Here is an 18,409-nt window from a genome sequence, read left to right as displayed (position 1 = left end):
TTATTAAAAATACACATGCACTCAATTATTAATAGATCTAGAATTCCAAAGGCATAAAACATGACACTAAAAATATTTTCGTTTCTACAATTTTTTTGTTTATACCATTTAGTCTTAAATATGTACCACGTTATGTTTAGATGCAGGTTGAATATGAATTCTTATATGAGCAAAACGGAAAATCAGGATGGGAGAGGAGACAACCAACTATCATAGAAGAAGGGTGATATAAACATTAGAAATTTCAAAATGCAAACAAGCGTGAAACAAATTTAGTAAGAATCATTTTGGATTCCACTACGTCTTTATTTCGTCATATCTAAAACTGAATTGAATGTGGGGTGGCGAAGGGACAAAGAATGAAAAATACCTACTACATTGCTGGCAGAAGCGTTGTTCGAAACCCAAGAGAAGCACCTTCCTGGCTTTGGCGTGGAGCTCACAAACCCTGTGCCTCCGAAAGTACTCCTTGCTCAGATCTGCCGTGCATTTCTCCACTTGGCACCTCGGAGTCTGCGCCACTTTTGCCTTTTTCCCTCCACTCCGACCCTGTTCTCCATCCCCTGCTTTACTGTCTGCCGCCTCCGTCTTCTCGTCAATGGCGTCGCCGCCATTGTTCCTCTCGGATTTATCCATTTTACCTCTCACATTATGCGGCATTGGCGCTGCAGTGAAAAGACGATAAAATGGAGAGGTGGAGGCGGATGTGGAGGTCGGAGTCGAAGCACATGCCCATCGCCATCAGCTGTCAGCCTTGTTCCATTCTCCGTACACATCCAAAGGTACAGACAGCCATTGCACTGCGCAAAGCGTTTCTCTTTGCTTTTCACCACCTTTGTTTCCTTTTGTCCGCAATCCCCACCATAACATAGTAACCGGGACCAGGAGATGCGTGTACTTGAGCAATTGCTGAAAAGAATGCAGGTCCATTGGAAAAGGCTGTTGAATTTCCAAGGCTTTTCACTGTGCACCGCTACCATTCATTCCTCAACGAAAGGAAAGATCGGAGCTGTCTTGTCGGACAGCACACAATGTCTGTTCTATCAACTATTCTGATAGAGAAATTTATAGAATATTTTGGTTGTAAAATAAACTTGTTTTTTATTTAGCTAAATTAATAATTAGAGATTTAGAAGATTTCGGGGATTTTGGAGTTGAATAATAAGAAGAGAGATTTTTATTTTATTTTTTTGGATCAGAGTGTTATGATTGGGAATTTGAGATTGTAGTGTATAAAAGATTAAAGAATAAATAAGTGTCACGTAGTAGCCAGTATTTGTCATCCTAGTATTGTAATAAAAATATTTGTTCTAATTTCTAATCATTGTAATTTTGACTTATTGTTATTTTAAATTATATTAGAATATTTATGTAATATTAACTACAACTTTTATTTTAATAAATTAATATAAACTAGCAATTGCACTTTGGTGTGCAATGGGTATGCCAAAGAGGTATGGAAGGTCAATTGGGGAAAATTTGGTCTATTTTTTGATAAATTTATGTAGTGCATGAGGTCAATTTGTGGCCATAATGTTGTTTGCACAACAAAGGACTTAATTGAGAGGTGATAGCTTAAAATCAACTATACGTCCACTTACAAGGATTCAATCATAACTAAAATGAAACTTTTAAATTGAGAAGATAATCAAGTTTTATTAGCAACAAGCTCATATTATCTTTGCAATAGGGTGAATGCAAGAGTGAGGTTGAGATAGGGCTAGAAAGAGGGATGTATAGAGGGGTCAGAGTGAGAAAGAGATTGGTAAAGAGAGATATATAGATAGAGAAGAAGATGATTATATAGATGGAGTTGAAGATAGAGATAGAGAATGGGGAGAGGAAGATGGAGAGAAGGAGAGAGATATGAGAGAGATGGAGAGAGGGGAGAGGAATATATAGATATGGAAGAAAAAAAAAAATAGTTGGAGAGAGATGAAGATATAGAAAGATAAAGATAGAGATAGGAAGTGATATATATAGTGGTAGAGAGAGATAAGATAGAGGGATAGATGAAAGAAGTGATAGGGAGAGATAGATATAGAGAGGAAAAGAGACATGGATATAGAGGTCCAAAAAGAGAGAGAATGAAAGAGAGGGATGGATAGAAGGAGGCATGACTAGAAATTAGGGGGAAAGATGAAGATAGAGCCAAAGAGAAGGGAAAAAAGATAGAGCAAGGTAGAGGGGTAGATAAAGATAGAGAGGAGATAGAGAGGGGGAGACAAAGAGGTGCGTGTGCATGTGAGAGAGAGAGAGAGGGATGGCCCAGAGAGAGAGAGGGGGAAATTGATATAGATAGAGGAAAATATAGATAGATAGAGAGGGAAAGAGAGAGATAGAGATATATGTATAGCAAGAGTTAGATAGATGAGCTGAAAAGAGGGAGAGAAATATAGAAAAAGATATATTGTGAAAGAGATAAGGAGCAAATGAGAGAGGGGGGGCAAGAGTGAGAGAAAGGAGTTGACAAAGACAAGTAATAGAGAGAGAAAGGTTTATACTTTAGAGAGGGGGGAGAGATAAAGAGGGGAGAAGATAAAGATAGAGAGAGAGGGAGAAACATGGAGTGTGTGTGTATATACATTAGAAAGCAGAAATAGAGAAATATAAAAAGAGGGAGTGATGGGGAGATAGGGAGAGAAGCGATATATAAGGATATAAAGAGATAAATATAGGGATAGAAAGAATCTAGAGAGTAAATATAACTTGTAAAATATAGAGGGGGTGAGCAAGACAGAGAGATGGAAGGAGAGAAAAAGGGGGGGAGGAAGAAATAGAGATAGAGAGATAGAAAGATAAAAACATAGGAAGTGATATATGGAGAGCTAGAGAGGGATATGGAGAGAGTGAGAGAGATGAAGGAAGAGGAATGTATAATATCTAGAGATAGTGAGATAGAATAGAGATAGGGAGGGAGAAATAGGTTGGAGTGTGTGTTTGTGTGAGTGAGAGAGAGATATAGATATAAAGATGAGGAGGGAGTAAGACAAAACACATGTGAGTAAAAGATATATAGAGATAGATATAAAGAGGAAGAAAGATACAAAAAAATAGAGGGGGGGAGAGGGAGAGAGATGATATAGAAGTAGAGAGATATAAAAGAGAGAGAGAGAGAGAGAGAGAGAGAGAGAGAGAGGGGGGGAATGGTAAGGAGATATAGAAAAAGGAGAGAGATGGAGATGGAGACAATAATCAAAATACATGCTACCATTAGCATAACTCCCCAAGGACATATGATATCCTTAAATTATTGGTGCATGAAATGAGTAATCAAAAGTTAGTTACTATTTCTTTCTCTCTCGCTCTAAACATTTAATTTAGGTGTTAAATTGAAATTTATTTTATTATATAAATTAGAATAAAATTCAAATATAATTATTCTATAATAAATAAAATTTAAATAAGACAAAATGTATAAATTCAAATATCTTTTAATTATTATTTGTAATTCCATTAAAAAACATAAATAATTAGAATACAATTTTAACTTAATAAAAAATCTAACCCTTAAAAGAAGAAGTGAAAAAATTAGAATAAATAAATAAATAATAGAATATCTAATAAAAGAAGATAATATTAAAAGAAAATAGTAAGAAAAGAAATAATTTTAATTCAATATATATTTATTCCATCATTATTAAAATTTTAATAAGATAAATAATTATAGATTAAATTATAATAATTTTAATTATTATAAAAAGAAAAAAATAATTAAAATAGATTTCAAACTTAATAAAAAAATTAACTCCTAATAAATTATATTAAAATTTATATATTTTATTTTTATTATAAAATATCTCTTTTTTTAAATTAATAAAATTTCTCCTTCCTTCAGCTTAAACACCAGACTCTTGGAGGATGAGGATCTTTGTTCTGCCTTGGCCTTCATCAGACTGTTTAATATGAAAGATCATAACTAACTCTCTAAGATTGATAAATGGAACCTGAACATTAAAAGTTGGACCACCCTTTGTCAAACAGTGGGGAAAAAGAAAGCCAAGGATGCCAGGCAGGTAGAAAGGCTGCTACAAGAATACCTTTGTATTGCAGAGATGAACCTTCAGAACTCCCCTAATGATGAAAACCTTACTAACACTCTGGTATCAATCAAAGACCACCTTAGGAAGATACAGAATGAGAAAATTAGAGGGTTGAAAACCAGGACCAAATTAAATTGGTTGGACTCAGGAGACAAGGGGTCAAAATTCTTCTTCCAATTGCTTAAAGTCAAAGAGGCAAAAGAGAACATCAATGCTATCTGGGATAACAATACCCATATTACACGCTCAGAGGAGATCCTAAAGTGCTTCACCCACTTCTACCAAAAACTATTCACTGCAAAAGAGTTAAATGATGACTATAGGGCTGCCAGGGAGCTCATTAAGGATTTGACCCCAACCAAGCTTAATGTTGAGGATTATGAGTTTGTAGGGAAACCCATCTCAAGAGAGGAAATTGCAAAGGCCATCTCTTCAATGGGCAATGACAGGTCCCCTGGACTGGATGGCTTTTTGGTGGAATTTTATAAGAAAAACATTAGGTGGATTGTAGATGACCTCCACAAACTTTATTTGGAAGCTATTAGAAAAGGAACCATGGGCAAAGAAATCAATTAAGGGCTCATCAAGCTCATCCCTAAGGAGGGGGACAAGACATTTCTTAAGAACTGGAGGCCTATCACGCTACTAAATGTATCCTATAAGATATTGGCCAAAGTGGTAGCTAACAGGTTGATTAAAATTCTGCCAAAAATAATCAGTCCCACCCAAGCAGGTTTTGTTAAAGGCAGATATATCCTAGAGAACTTGGTGACCTGCTGGGAATCCCTTGAGTGGGCAAAGGTCTCAGGACAGAATGGGGCCATGTTGATTGATTGATTTTGAAAAGGCATATGATAGAATAGAGTGGAGCTTCATAATTCAGATGTTAGTAAGCTTGGGGTTCTTGGAGACATTCTGTAAGGTTGTGCAAATATTAATCTGTGATGCCATTGCTATTGTTGATGTAAATGGGAACAAATCTGGTAATATTGTTCTTTCCAGGTCAATAAAGCAGGGATGCCCACTGTCCCCGGCCCTATTTGTTCAGGTTGTTGATGCTATGCACTATGTTCTTAAGGACTCCAGTATAACCCCCAGGGTCAAAGGCATTTCTCTCCCTAATAAAGAAGAAATCATCAATGTCTAGTTCACAGATGATACAACTATTTTATTCACCTTGGATGAGGAAAACTTATCCTCTCTCCTTCATAATATTGAATTTTTTTGTAAGGCCTCAGGCAGCAAAATTGCTCTCCACAAATTTACCCTGCTAGGATGGACCGATTCCCCTCCCAACTGGATGTCTAAATTTGACTTGAAATGGGGAGGACCGAACACTATCACTAGATATCTGGGTATTCCCTTCTCTGTCTCCCCGAATCTGAAAGAAATGTGGGAGTGGTTCAGGAATAAGGTGGATAAAAAACTTACCAAATGGAACATGAATTTCCTCTCCCTAGCAGGTCACTTCCAGGTCTGTCAAAAGATCTTGTCATCATATAACATCTATTGCTCCTCAACTTGGTTATTCAGTAATTACCAGTTCAACTATCGTCAAAAATAAATCAGAAAATTTCTTTAGCCAGATGGGAAGGGGAAAAGGAAACAACATGTTGTCAAATGGGTTTGGTGTGTTAGATCTAAGCTACAGGGGGTATGGGCCTCAAAGACCTTAAAACCCAAGGAATTGCCCTGGTTGCCAAATGGATTTGTAAAGCCCTTGATGGCTATGAACCTTGGAAAATTCTGATTAGACACAATATACAGCGCTCCACCCCCAAAAAGGCAAAAAATTGGAAGAACTTACCCATGGGGGACCTGATTGCTGGTAATTTTGAGATCTCCCCTGCGAGATCAAAAGTTTTCAAGTCTATATGGAAGGCTTGGAACCATGTCAAATAATTCATCAACAACAGGAACATTATTGATAATAAGGGATCTCTCAACTTGGGCAGATCTATGGTGGAATACTCTTCATAATGGAAAGCAATTGGCTTGTCTTCAAGGGTGTTCTACCTTGAAGTGGCACAACTTAGGACTGGTCACTTTTGAACACATCCTGAAAGATGGTACCCTAATCTCTTGGGAGGTCCTGAGCTCCAAATTCAGCCTCCCCATCTCCCAAGCTGGAACCTGCAATGTCCTCAAGTCTGCACTCACTCCCATCATCTCCTCTCTTGCCCCTTCCTCGCTCTCCCCAAGCTCCTCCCTCTATTGGAAAGATGGCTCCCCCTTCCTCTAATAAAGGCTAAACTAATCTACTCTGCCCTTGCTGACTTCAAAGATATTCTTTCCCATCTCAACAATGTCTGGAACCTCACCTCGGATTCTAGAAAATGGCACAATAGTCTCTTGAGATTTTGGTCTAATCCAATTGAACCAAAAAAGAAATTTTGCCTAGAAACTCTTGCTTCACAAGCTTCCGCTTAAATAAAATAATGACGACCCCCTACTATGTAAACTTTGTCATCTCCCTGAGTCTGTGCTTCATATTTTCTTTGAATGTCATTTTGCCAAAGAGGTATGGAAATTGTTTGGCATCTCAGTTAATAATAAATGTCTTTCTATTGAGGAGGTGGTACTTGGTTATGTTAGAGGTGGCAAGAAATGTGCTAATCTTTTTTGGTCTATTCTCTCCTTGGAAATTCTTTGGATCATTTGGAAATCTAGGAATGATGATGTGTTTATTGGAAAGGGTACATACCTCACCGAGTCTCTTAGGAGACTCATTTGTTACCTTGTTTCTATGTAGGTCACTGTGGTTCTACGGTTGGATGAGGGCAAGTTTGACAGATGGCTGAAGAATGGAACAACTCTTTGATGAATACTAAGAGGGGGGGGGGTGAATTAGTATGCCAAAAATCTCTGCACTTAAACACTTTGCAAGACTAACAGTAAACCAGTAAAACAGTTTAGCAGACAAACCGGTTAACACACATGCAAACCAAATAGCTAATAATGCATTCACCCACAGAAGCAAAAACACCATAACACAAGAGATTTTGACATGGAAACCCAAATGGGAAAAACCACGGTGACATGGAACTCACAAGTAACTATCTACAGAATAGGAACTAGACCGGTTAAGGTCTTACAATGTTCTTTACTAGAATAGATCTTGTTAGGAATCTCAATCTCTGTTAGGAGATAAGTCCGATTAAAGACTACCTTGCTAGAGGATTTTAGATCCACATATGTGAACCACCCTGTTAGAGGATTTACAAAAGGCTTTTGGGCCTACCCGGTTAAGGGCTACAGACTTTTCAAAGATGTGAGTAATCAACAAGTGTTTGATCTAGCTAATAGCACAGACTGCTCGGTTAGATCCTTGATAGCTCGTTCCTAATGCATTCCAGCATTACTTCAGTCTTCTACACATTCATATTCTCTCCAACTCCTCAACCACCTTAAACCCTAGCAACAACATAAAATTTTGCTACAGCCACATCAACAACCTAAAACCCTAGACATGATGTCCTTATAAAGGAATCTGGTTTCATGTCAGTCCAATAGGATTACATTACAATTTCCTAGATTCAATGAACCTGGACATACTTGGTAACATGACACAAAAAGCACCATTAAAGTGTCGGCACCGTCAAACAATCGGTGGATGGTAACTCATCACAAAATGTCGGTTGGTAACTCATCACAGAGTATTACCGTTTCATACAATATATCGGTTGTTGGTTTGTCAAAAATGAAGACTGGTAAAAATGTGTTATGCCGCTTTAATTCCTCGTACCGCTTGGGATCCACGAATCGCTTGGGGTCAACATCTCGCTCCAGACTGGGAAACACATTCTGCAAAACACCAATAGTCTAAAGACTATAATACAACATTCTGGTTGGAACAAATACCGGTTGTGCTCTAACTCATACATATAAAGGGGATCTCAATGCAAGTGTGTGTCCATCAATGACAATCACAACATAAACATCAAAAATGCCAACAATCTCCCCCTTTGACATTGATGGCAACACTTAGGAAAATAAAATTTTGACATCTAAGTGTTTTACAACAAAATCATGACATTAGCAAAATTGCTCCCCCTAAGCATATACACTATCCCTTTGACAATACAATGTATAAAAATTTTGCATATAGAGCATAAACATTGAGATATTCAGAGCATATATCAAAATTTTGATTACCAGATACTTCTCTCAAATAGAATTCTTCTCCTCCTTTGCCAACAATGACAAAGTACAGCTAAACAACCTTGTTTTCATTTGATATTAAAATAATAAAAGTTTATGACAATAAGGAATAATACTTGTCAAAAACAGATTTAAAGTCCTGCAAGAATTATTTCATCGATAAAGACCAGGACTCAAGTAGGGAGGTGGCTACTTCTTTCTCTGTCTGCACCTAGGAGACCTGTTCTTCCATGACATCAATTGTGCTCATCTCCTGTGTCACTGTTAAGGCATCCAGATTCAGATAGCACTTTTGAAGAATTTGCAGACGTGGGAGTAGAACCAGTTATAGCTCCTGCAAATCTCTAGACTGGGTGCTGATCTCTTGCTCCATTTTTGCTAACTAGATGTGAAACCAGTGAACGGTTTGCCCATAAGTTGTAAAGGAATCATAAGGTGGCTTGAATGTGCTCATGTAGGATTGTAAGTCTGTTTGAAGCTTTTGCTTCTAAGCTAGCACATCGTCATAGAACAGATGGGTTTGGCAGATCTTGCTAAGTAGCACATTCCCTTCATCCAAAGCGTCCCTTATATCCTTTTGTTCTTTTTTCAGTTCAGACCGGAGCTCATTCAAATTCTTCACCAGAGCTATATTAAGAGCTTTTTGATGCTCTTTCTTGACATTTGCCTCTACTGCCTCTTCTAGGCTCTGCAACTGATCATCCACTACTGTGCATAGGAGCTTTAGTTTGGCCAGTGATGATTCAGTGCACAGAAGGTTAGTACCGAGTATCAAACCGGTAAGAGTGTCCACAACTGCTTGAATTACATCTTGCTCCTTCTTCCTCCGAATGTTTTCAAGTCATTTTTGGGCAACTTTGATGCTCTGCATCAGCTCCGTTTCACTTGCAGATTGGAGGTTGATAGGACTGGTGAGGTCAGCTGGTTTGGCTTGACTACCAGTTGCCTTTGGAGTCTCCATCTGGGCGCTCTTTGCCGCTTCTCTTTCCTTATCCTCTTCTGCTTTTTTCTTCTTCGCTTCTCTTCTCTTCTCTTCTTCTTTGTCCTCCTCAACCTTTTTCTTCTCCGCTTCTCTCCTCTTCTCCTCTTCCTTTTCTTCTTCTTCCTTCTTCTTTTTTTGTTGCTTCCTTCTTCTTCTCCTGTTCCTTGTCTTCCTCATCCTTCTTCTTTTTCTCAGCTTCCTTCCTCTTCTCTTCTGTCTTATCTTCATCTACCTTTTTCTTTTCTGCTTCCTTTCGCTTCTCCTCTTCCTTTCTCTTCTTCTCATCCTCTTCCTCTTTCTTCTTACTTGCATCTTCTTGTTTCTTTTTCTCTTATTCATCCTTCTTCTTCTTCTCTTCATCCTTTTTCTTCTTCTCTTCTTCATCCTTCTTCTTCTTCTCTTCTTCATCCTTTTTCCTCTGCTCTGCCTGTTCCTTTGTCACTTCCTGTTTGTCCTTGACTTGCTTATCAACTTGTTCAGCCTGTTGCTCTTGTCCTGTTACCTCAGTTGGTTTTTCCTGAGTAACATCTTCTACGCCCAGGGCATCGACATCAATAGTGTCGACTGGTTCATCAACCGGATTTCCTTCATCATCAAGTACTTCGTCTGGTTTGGATATAACCGGTCCTTTCTTAGCTTGTCGGTTGGCTTCAGCCACTCGATGCATCTTCAGAGCTTCTAGAGCACGAGTGTGTGTATCCTTGAGCACTTCTTTACCCTTCCCTTCTAGTAACAGGAGTCTTCTTCTTCTCATGAAGAAAAGACCTTTGTATTTGTTCATTACATCGAACAGTTCCGAATTTGATACATCAGGAAAATGTTCAACAAAAACTTTTTCTCTCATTTTCTGTTCCTGCTCTATGGCAATGCACCATTTATTGTCTAAGGACTTATACAAAGAATCTGGTGTTTCAGATCTAATTTCTGAAGGCGCCCGGTCATTAACACATAAATACTGAATTATTTCCTTTTCAACCACTTCCTTTTCATCATCATTAAAGTCATCAAAATACTCAATTAAATCATGTAGCAATTTTCTCCTAATATTCTTTATTGTTCTTTGACAATGTGTCAAAGGGTTATAGGAAGAGATATCTATATTTACTGATGCAGATGATGCTGGTTCATTCTTTGTCTTCTTTCTTGTCTGTCTCGCCTTCTTGGGATGCTCCTCAGACATAGTTTCCTCTGAGTCCGGTGTATTGCTTTTTGTCTTCCTTTTCCTCTCCAAGACTTTAGCTGGTGCCACTTTTAGTTTCTTCTTGGCCGGTGACTATTTGGTCACTTTTGGACTTGCTGTTGTAACCGGTGCAGATGCGGATGGCACTTCTTTTCCCTTCTTCACTGAAGGCTCTTTTCCTTTCTTTGCTGGTGGTTCCTCAACCGGTGTTATCCTCTCTAGGTAGGTGTCGGATCTCTTTGCCTTAGGATCAAGTGGTGAGGCAATAAGGGTAGAGGCATACCCTTCCAGCATATCATACATCACCTCATAGCCCATTGGCTCCACTTCTTCCACTCTAGGCTCAACAGCCTCCATTATGCATTGATCCACCTTGATGGTGAAATAGATATCATCTTCATATTTCTTGATGATGTCACCTGAAATTCTCATTCTTTGGCTCATTTTTCGTCTGAACTCATCAAAATACTTGTTCAGAACTTCAGGGTAACCGGTTCCCACTGCTTGCAAACTTTCTTTTATTTGTTTGGTAACCGGTTGGTCCGTCGACCACTGAATGTCTCCCACTCCTGGGAAGTATCCTTGAAAGTAAAAGAACAACCCAACCAATAGTTGTCCAAAATTGAACCTCAGTGCATTATCCTGTTTGATTGACTTCAAATTCAACAAGAGTTGCCTTTGCATACCGGTGCATAGGTCAAATGATGCATCCTCCTTGATCATCTGGTAAGCGACATTTACCGCTGCAACAGATACAGAGTTAATTCTGCTAGCTGAGAATGTCCGGTATCCAATCACCATACATGCATACTTCACCAGATCGTCCTTGATAGAATTGACGGTCATACCTTGTGAGTCGCTCACTAAACCGGTGAGCTTGGACATTTCAGTTTTGCTTACCATCCTTAGGGCTGTGACATTCCCTGTATTGCAAAAACCGGTGATGACATGAATTTCTTGTGGTGTTATATCATGCATTCTTTCCAAGTACATCTAGTCACCATGAACTTTGCTCAAAATGATCCTAATGTGATCATCTATGAAATCCTCCAGGAAATAAGCAACATTGTGGAGCTTCTTCTTCTCCAAGATACTATACTCCGGTTTGATCTTTTTATCTTGTCCACAGAACAAACCTAGCTGGGAGTGGATAGCTAGAGACCCTAGGTCTTCAATCTTGCAAACTATGTAATAAAAAATCTCTTCTTCTACTATGACACCAGCCGGAACTTGTGATAGGGCATTATACTTAGACTTGTGTTGAATAAAACTTGCAGACTTGATAGATGCACTAGAACTGGTATGAGATGCGGAAGCCATGATAGAAACTTAAAAACTTGAGAAATACCTTTTGAAACACGTGAATTTAGGGCTTTCAGATTCTCCTTCACTTCACACTCCGTCTGTTGCAGAATCACCGCTTTGCGTTCTTCACTTGACCGTTTGCAATTTGAATTTGAATCTCCTTCACGGTTTCTCAATTTCTCAAAATCTCAGCACAAATCACCTTTTCTTCGCTCTGCTCTTTGGAAAACTTTTCTTCGTTTAAAAACTGATAGTGAGAAATGTTTTGAAAAATCGTTTTAAACATATTCTTCACCTACCACAATAAATGCTCCACTATTAGGGCATAAACCCTAATTTGCCTTTTACCATTTCCAGTCTTCCGCCAAATGACAGGTATCGCATACCGGTTAAGGTCTTTTATTGGTGTCAACCGGGGGTTCGAAACATTTCGCCATTTGCTCCCCCTAAGCCTTTCTGAAGCTTAGTTTGTCGGTTTCGTAATTTCCACACTAGGTGCAGAGACTGGTTCCTCTAGTAACACTGCTGGTTTCTTCTTCCAAATTTTGTTCATATCCACTTGAACAGTGTCAACATCAATGTTTCCTTCCAGAGTGACCGATATATCATTAGATATGTTCTTTCTTGATCTACAGAATCTGGCAACGTGACCCGGTTTGTTGCAGTGATACCAAACCAATCTAGGTGCTCTCCAAGGTCCATTGTTCATGTTTCCATTCTTCCTTCTGCATGTTGTAGCAGTGTGACCGTGACCATGACAGACCATACAGTTTGCTCTCCATCTGGTTGCCGCTTGATAGCCACCGCTTCTTGGCTGATGATTGAAGCCATTAAACCGGTTGTGATTCCGGTTCACAAAAGGTTCAGGACCAACTCCTTGGGTCCTCTGAGGATATCTTCCAGTGTTGTTCATAACAGACTTGCATTCAGATGCTCTATGCCCATACTTGTTGCATGCATAACAATTACCATTTAATCTATAGGATCTAGGCTTATCATTTAGAAAATAAGGAAAATTGTTGTAAGCCTTACTCCTATACACATTGGCAGTATGTCCTTCTTTAAGACAATTAAAGCAAATAGGTTTAAACTTTTGCTTACCTTTACCCTTTGATGTCAGTTGTTTCTTTGATGCTCCAACATTTGTACCAGAGGTCTCACCTTCCTCATGACCAGAATAGCCAAGTCCATCAGTATTCTTGACTGGTTTGGCAGATTCAAGCTTTTGCTCTAGCTTGACAGTGCTCTTGTTGAACTTAGCAAGTATTTCCTTTGACTCGGAGAGTTCTTTGGAAATAGCAGCATTTGTTTCCATCAAGTTTTCATTCTCAGAGATGGCACTGTTCAGTTCATCTTGCATGTCTTCCTTTTCCACTTTGCTTGCATGGAGTTGAGCAGTTAGGGCACTGATCTCTTGTTTCAGCTTGGAGATCTCATGATCTCTTTCTTTCACCAGATCTTCAGCTTTCCTCCAGTTCTCAAGCTCTTAACACATCTGGATAGTCAGTCCTTCCAACTCCTTTCTCAGGTTGGATTTTGATTCATTCAACTTATTTACTTCTGCAATTAGGGCTTCCATGTCTGCTTCATCTGAAGAACTATTTTTAGATAGCTCCATCAACTTTTCTGCATGTTCTCTCCTTTTTGCTTGAGCCGCCTTGTATTTGACCATAAGATCATCATAGGCTTGCTCAGACTGAGTGAGTCGATGAGTAAGTTCCCTTATAGAGTATTCCCCCATATCTCTTTCCAAGTGGTTAAACTTATAGAAAGGTTGGCTCTGATACCAATTGATGAATACTAAGAGGGGGTGGGGGTGAATTAGTATGCCAAAAATATCTGCACTTAAACACTTTGCAAGACTAACAGTAAACCGGTAAAACAATTTAGCAGACAAACCAGTTAACACACATGCAAACCAAATAGCTAATAATGCATTCACCCACAGAAGCAAAAACACCATAACACAAGAGATTTTGACGTGGAAACCCAAATGGGAAAAACCACGGTGAGATGGAACTCACAAGTAACTATCTACAGAATAGGAACCAGATCAGTTAAGGTCAGACCAGTTAAGGTCTTACAATGTTCTTTACCAGAACAGATCCTGTTAGGAATCTCAATCTCTGTTAGGAGATAAGTCCGATTAAAGACTACCTTGCTAGAGGATTTTAGATCCACAGATGTGAACCACCTTGTCAGAGGATTTACAAAAGGCTTTTGGGCCTACCCGGTTAAGGGCTACAAACTTGTCAAAGATGTGAGTAATCAACAAGTGTTTGATCTAGCTAATAGCACAGACTGCTCCGTTAGATCCTTGATAGCTCATTCCTAATACATTCCAGCATTACTTCAGTCTTCTACACATTCATATTCTCTCCAACTCCTCAACCACCTTAAACCCTAGCAACAACATAAACTTTCGCTACAACCACATCAACAACGTAAAACCCTAGACATGATGTCCTTATAAAGGAATCTGGTTTCATGTCCGTCCAATAGGATTACATTACAATTTCCTAGGTTCAATGAACCTGGACATACTTGGTAACACGACACAAAAAGCATCGTTAAAGTGTCAGCACTGTCAAACAATCGGTGGATGGTAACTCATCACAGAGTATTACCGGTTCATACAATATATCGGTTGTTGGTTTGTCAAAAATGAAGACTGGTAAAAATGTGTTATGTCACTTGGGATCCACGAACCGCTTGGGATCAACATGCCGCTTCAGATTGGGAAACACATTCTGCAAAACACCAATAGTCTAAAGACTATAATACAACATTCCGGTTGGAACAAATACCGGTTGTGCTCTAACTCATACATATAAAGGGGATCTCAATGCAAGTGTGTGTCCATCAATGACAATCACAACATAAACATCAAAAATGCCAACACTCTTGTCTTCATCTGAGAACTGTCCCATGGCTTCACCTGGGACCGTATGGGAAGCAACAAGACACACTTCAATCAGGCACTAATGAGATTTATGCAAGAGATGGAGGCAAGACAACAGAGAGAGGATTTTATCGAGCTAGAACTGGAAGGTCTGCCTTCCCACCCCTTCAGAGACCAATTCGCCGAAGGAAATGTGTTGGTATGGTGTGAGGGTGAGCTAGGATGGATTGCGTGGCTCCCCCCCGTGGGGGACAATAATGATCCTGACTCCTCCTTCCTATTCAGTTAGTTGTCAATCCTCTATGTTATATTTTGGTTATGGGACATCCATCTCTATAATTTTGTATTTCAACAGCATCCTTTGTCTATGGCCTCATAATATGGCCCGCGGTCCTTCCTGACATGGTTTTATTTGCACTATGTGATCTAAAACTCTAGTTGGTTGTGTGTTCTCCAACCAAGACTTCTGAATTTTGTATTGATATTATATGATGCCTAATACAAAAAAAATAAAAAAATTTAAAGGATTAATTCTATAGTCTTCATTCTTCTCCCCAATTTTAAACCATTGATTTCAATAAGTAGGTGGTTCACTTCATATAGGAAATGCTTCAACATAATAATTATAATATAAGACAAATTTTATAGTGGAAATATATATATATATATATATATATATATATATATATATATATATATATATATATATATATATATATATATATATATATATATATATATATATTATTAAGAGTATAATCCTAATTTAATTTAAAAAATCATATAATTATAATTATAATATTTAAATTAATCTCAAATATAATTACTAATTTGTAGTATAATATTATATTATTTTTTATATAAATGTAATATTATTAGTTTTGATAAAATAACTATTAATAACTATAAAGGTGAAAATAGACATTTTTTAAATAACTTAATGAAAAATATTAAAATTTATGACTAAAAGTTATTTAATTATTTTGAATATATTAAAATGATTAAAAAAATTATGATTTTCAAAAAGTATTAAAAAATAGAATGATTTCAAAAAATATATAAAATATAATTATAAAGAATACATATAATAATTAGGTTTTTTTTTTAATAGAAATATTTGTATTTAATTTTTCATTTAATTTCATTTAAACTAAATGAAATCCTTATAATTGGTTTTATTATCTATATTTTGAGACAAAAAATAATTATTAAAATTTATATGTTTATTTAGAAAAAATATTTAATTTACTATTTAAAATAGAGATTTCAATTTTTTTTTAGGGGATGACCCTTTGGTGAAATGGTGGGGCTTCTTGCCTGTAGTGCCTACAACCTAGGTTCAAACCCCACGGGTTCATCTCTACTGTGTTAACAATGGAATATGCTTTACCTTGGGGAGAACCTTGGAGAAATAGTGGAGCTTCTTTCCTGTAGTGCTTACATCCTTGGTTCAAACCATAAAGTTTTGGGGATGACCCTTTGGTGAAATGGTGGGGCTTCTTTCCTGTAGTGCCTACAACCTAGGTTCAAACCCCACGGATTCATCTCTACTGTGTCAACAATGGAGCATGCTTTACCTTGGGGAGAACCTTGGAGAAATAGTGGGGCTTCTTGCCTGTAGTGCTTACATCCTTGGTTCAAACCATAAATTAAGGCCTGCTAATGGGCTTTTGAGGGTTAATCCCCACAGGAAGGGTGACAAAAGTCAGGAATGGGTTCCGCCAGATAAGGGCTGGATCAAGGTCAACTTTGATGGGGCTTCTAGGGGAAATCTCGGGATCTCCGGGGTAGGGGTCATAACTCATGATGAGTATGGTAGTATTCTAGCTTTTGGAGCTAAGAGGTTGGTGGATGGTATGAACAATGAAGTCGAGTGTCAAGCGGCTATAGAAGCCATTATTTTGGCAAAGAAATTGGAAGTGAAGAAACTCCATCTTGAGGGGGATTCCCAGATTGTGCTAAATGGGATTGCTAAGGGTCGGATAGAGGCCTGGCAACTTGATAAACATATCAAAAGGATGAATCTCCTTTTGTGTGGGTTTGATGATTTCAAGGTTTCGCATGTTCTCAGGGAAGCAAACGTTGAGGCAGATGGTTCTTTGGATAGAAACTTCAATTTATTTGAGGACCTATAAAATGTGCGTTCTCTTGAGTTTGGTTGATTGTGCTTTAGAAGTGAAAAGCGAACCCGAGTTGTCTATTTGAGTTTGGTTTGATTTGTTCTTGACACTAGACTTGAGAGAAGAGATGTTTCACGTGGCTTGTGACCTTCAATCTGGTTGCAAGTTGCATCAGCGATGTAGGAATGATGATGGTAGTAATTGGCGGGTTGATCAGGTGATGATGCATGGTTTGAGGTGTTACGTGTGGAGTAATTATTTCTTCATGCGGTGCTAGCTATTTTAGGGCCTAGTCTCTTGGTTTTCTGGCACTTCACAGTGGTTGGTTTTGGTTTTGTTTGTGAGTGTGGGTTTCGGATGAGAGAGTGGGGAAGGATGGAAGCAAATTTCTCCCTGTCTACAAATGGACAAATGCCTACATTCCGTGGTTCAATTTTATGTAATCGACTGTTGAATGTTTTTCAGGGTTGATGGAGAAGTGTTTTGGAGGGTTGTGTGCTTGATGGTTGGGGAAGAATTTTTGGTTTTCGACTGTCGACTGTGTACAAATCTGGACATCTCATCCTTGTTTGTGGCATTGGCCCTGATGGTGGGTGGTTCGACAGAGGAGGTGTTGCGGGTGACATCCTTGGTGTGAGACCTAAATGGTCGGGAGGGCTGAAGGAGGTGGTGGCTCGTGTAGAGATTGGCAAAGGTCTGAGAGTGGTGCAAGGACTATGGCGGCGGATTGGTGTGGAAGTGGGAGATGTTCAGCCGTTGGTGGTTTGGTCGGCTTCCCGATCTGTGGATGCTCAGATGGAGGATGCAAGAAAGGGGTGGAGGGACATTGTGAAGTTTGTGCGGGAGCTGGGACCAGCGGAAAGAGAAACATTGTGTCGCAAATAGACCCCAATTAAGTTGGAGGCTCCATTGGGTGATGATGGGCGGCCACTGGTCCATCATTAAGTCCTTCCGAAGAGAGCGATGGTGGTGGAGTGCAGTTCACTTTGAGATGGTAGGTCGGGCACCATGCCAGGTGGGGGGCAGGAGATTCATGTGGTTGGTCCCAGTCAGGGCATTCCTAATTTCTCAAGGGAAGAGGCCCTTGGTTGGTTTCGATAGGTTGGCCCCATGGGGGTTGTCGGGTTTTGTGTGGGGAATCTTTTTTGTATGGTTTGTTTTTGAGGTGGTAGGCCATGTAGGTTCGGTGTTTATCTAGGGTTCTGATAGTTTTGTAGGGGCGAGACCCCATGTTGTGGTATGTTGTTGAATAGCTTAAAGCATGTAATCTTTCCTTTTTAAGCAATATAAGTCTATCCTAGTTATCGATCAAAAAAAAAATAGAGATTTTAGTTTTTAAAATACAAATAAATCCAAAAAAACCCTAAAAAATCTATCATCCTTAAAAAATTTACTCCTATAACACCATTTTTTTAAAACCAATCATAGTGTAGATAAATAATTGAATAAATTTGCTTCACTAAATGCAATAGTATTGCCTACGGCAAGTACTAATAATGGAAGTAGTGAGAGAGATGTAAAACTCAAATCTCAGTGTCATAATTTTACATCTTAAAATATGATAATTTTCATTTAATTTAATTTAAATAAAGGGTATATGGTTCAATGGTAAAGTCTATGTTGTATGTATCTAAATAGATGGTGGTGAGTTCAAATTTGTTCAATACAAAAAAATTATAATAATAATATAATTTTATTTTTATTAAAATAAAAAAA

General features: G+C 38.4%; 1 protein-coding gene across 3 annotated transcripts in view; it reads right to left on the bottom strand.

Annotated features, from left to right (window-relative positions):
- LOC131027024 (squamosa promoter-binding-like protein 3) overlaps positions 1 to 1,002 on the bottom strand; it is a 115,999-nt gene extending 114,997 nt beyond the window's left edge. For all 3 annotated transcript variants that reach the window (XM_057957030.2, XM_057957023.2, XM_057957035.2), the window contains exon 1: positions 371 to 1,002. In XM_057957030.2, the coding sequence (XP_057813013.1) occupies positions 371 to 660 (290 nt within the window). In that variant the 5' untranslated portion in view covers positions 661 to 1,002. The remainder of the gene's footprint in view (positions 1 to 370) is intronic.
- Between the last annotated feature and the right edge of the window lie 17,407 nt (positions 1,003 to 18,409).

Source organism: Cryptomeria japonica, chromosome 2 (genome assembly GCF_030272615.1).
Source record: "Cryptomeria japonica chromosome 2, Sugi_1.0, whole genome shotgun sequence".
Lineage (NCBI taxonomy): Eukaryota > Viridiplantae > Streptophyta > Pinopsida > Cupressales > Cupressaceae > Cryptomeria > Cryptomeria japonica.
The sequence above is the reverse complement of the archived record's forward strand: the minus strand, read 5'-3'. Positions and strand labels throughout refer to the sequence as shown.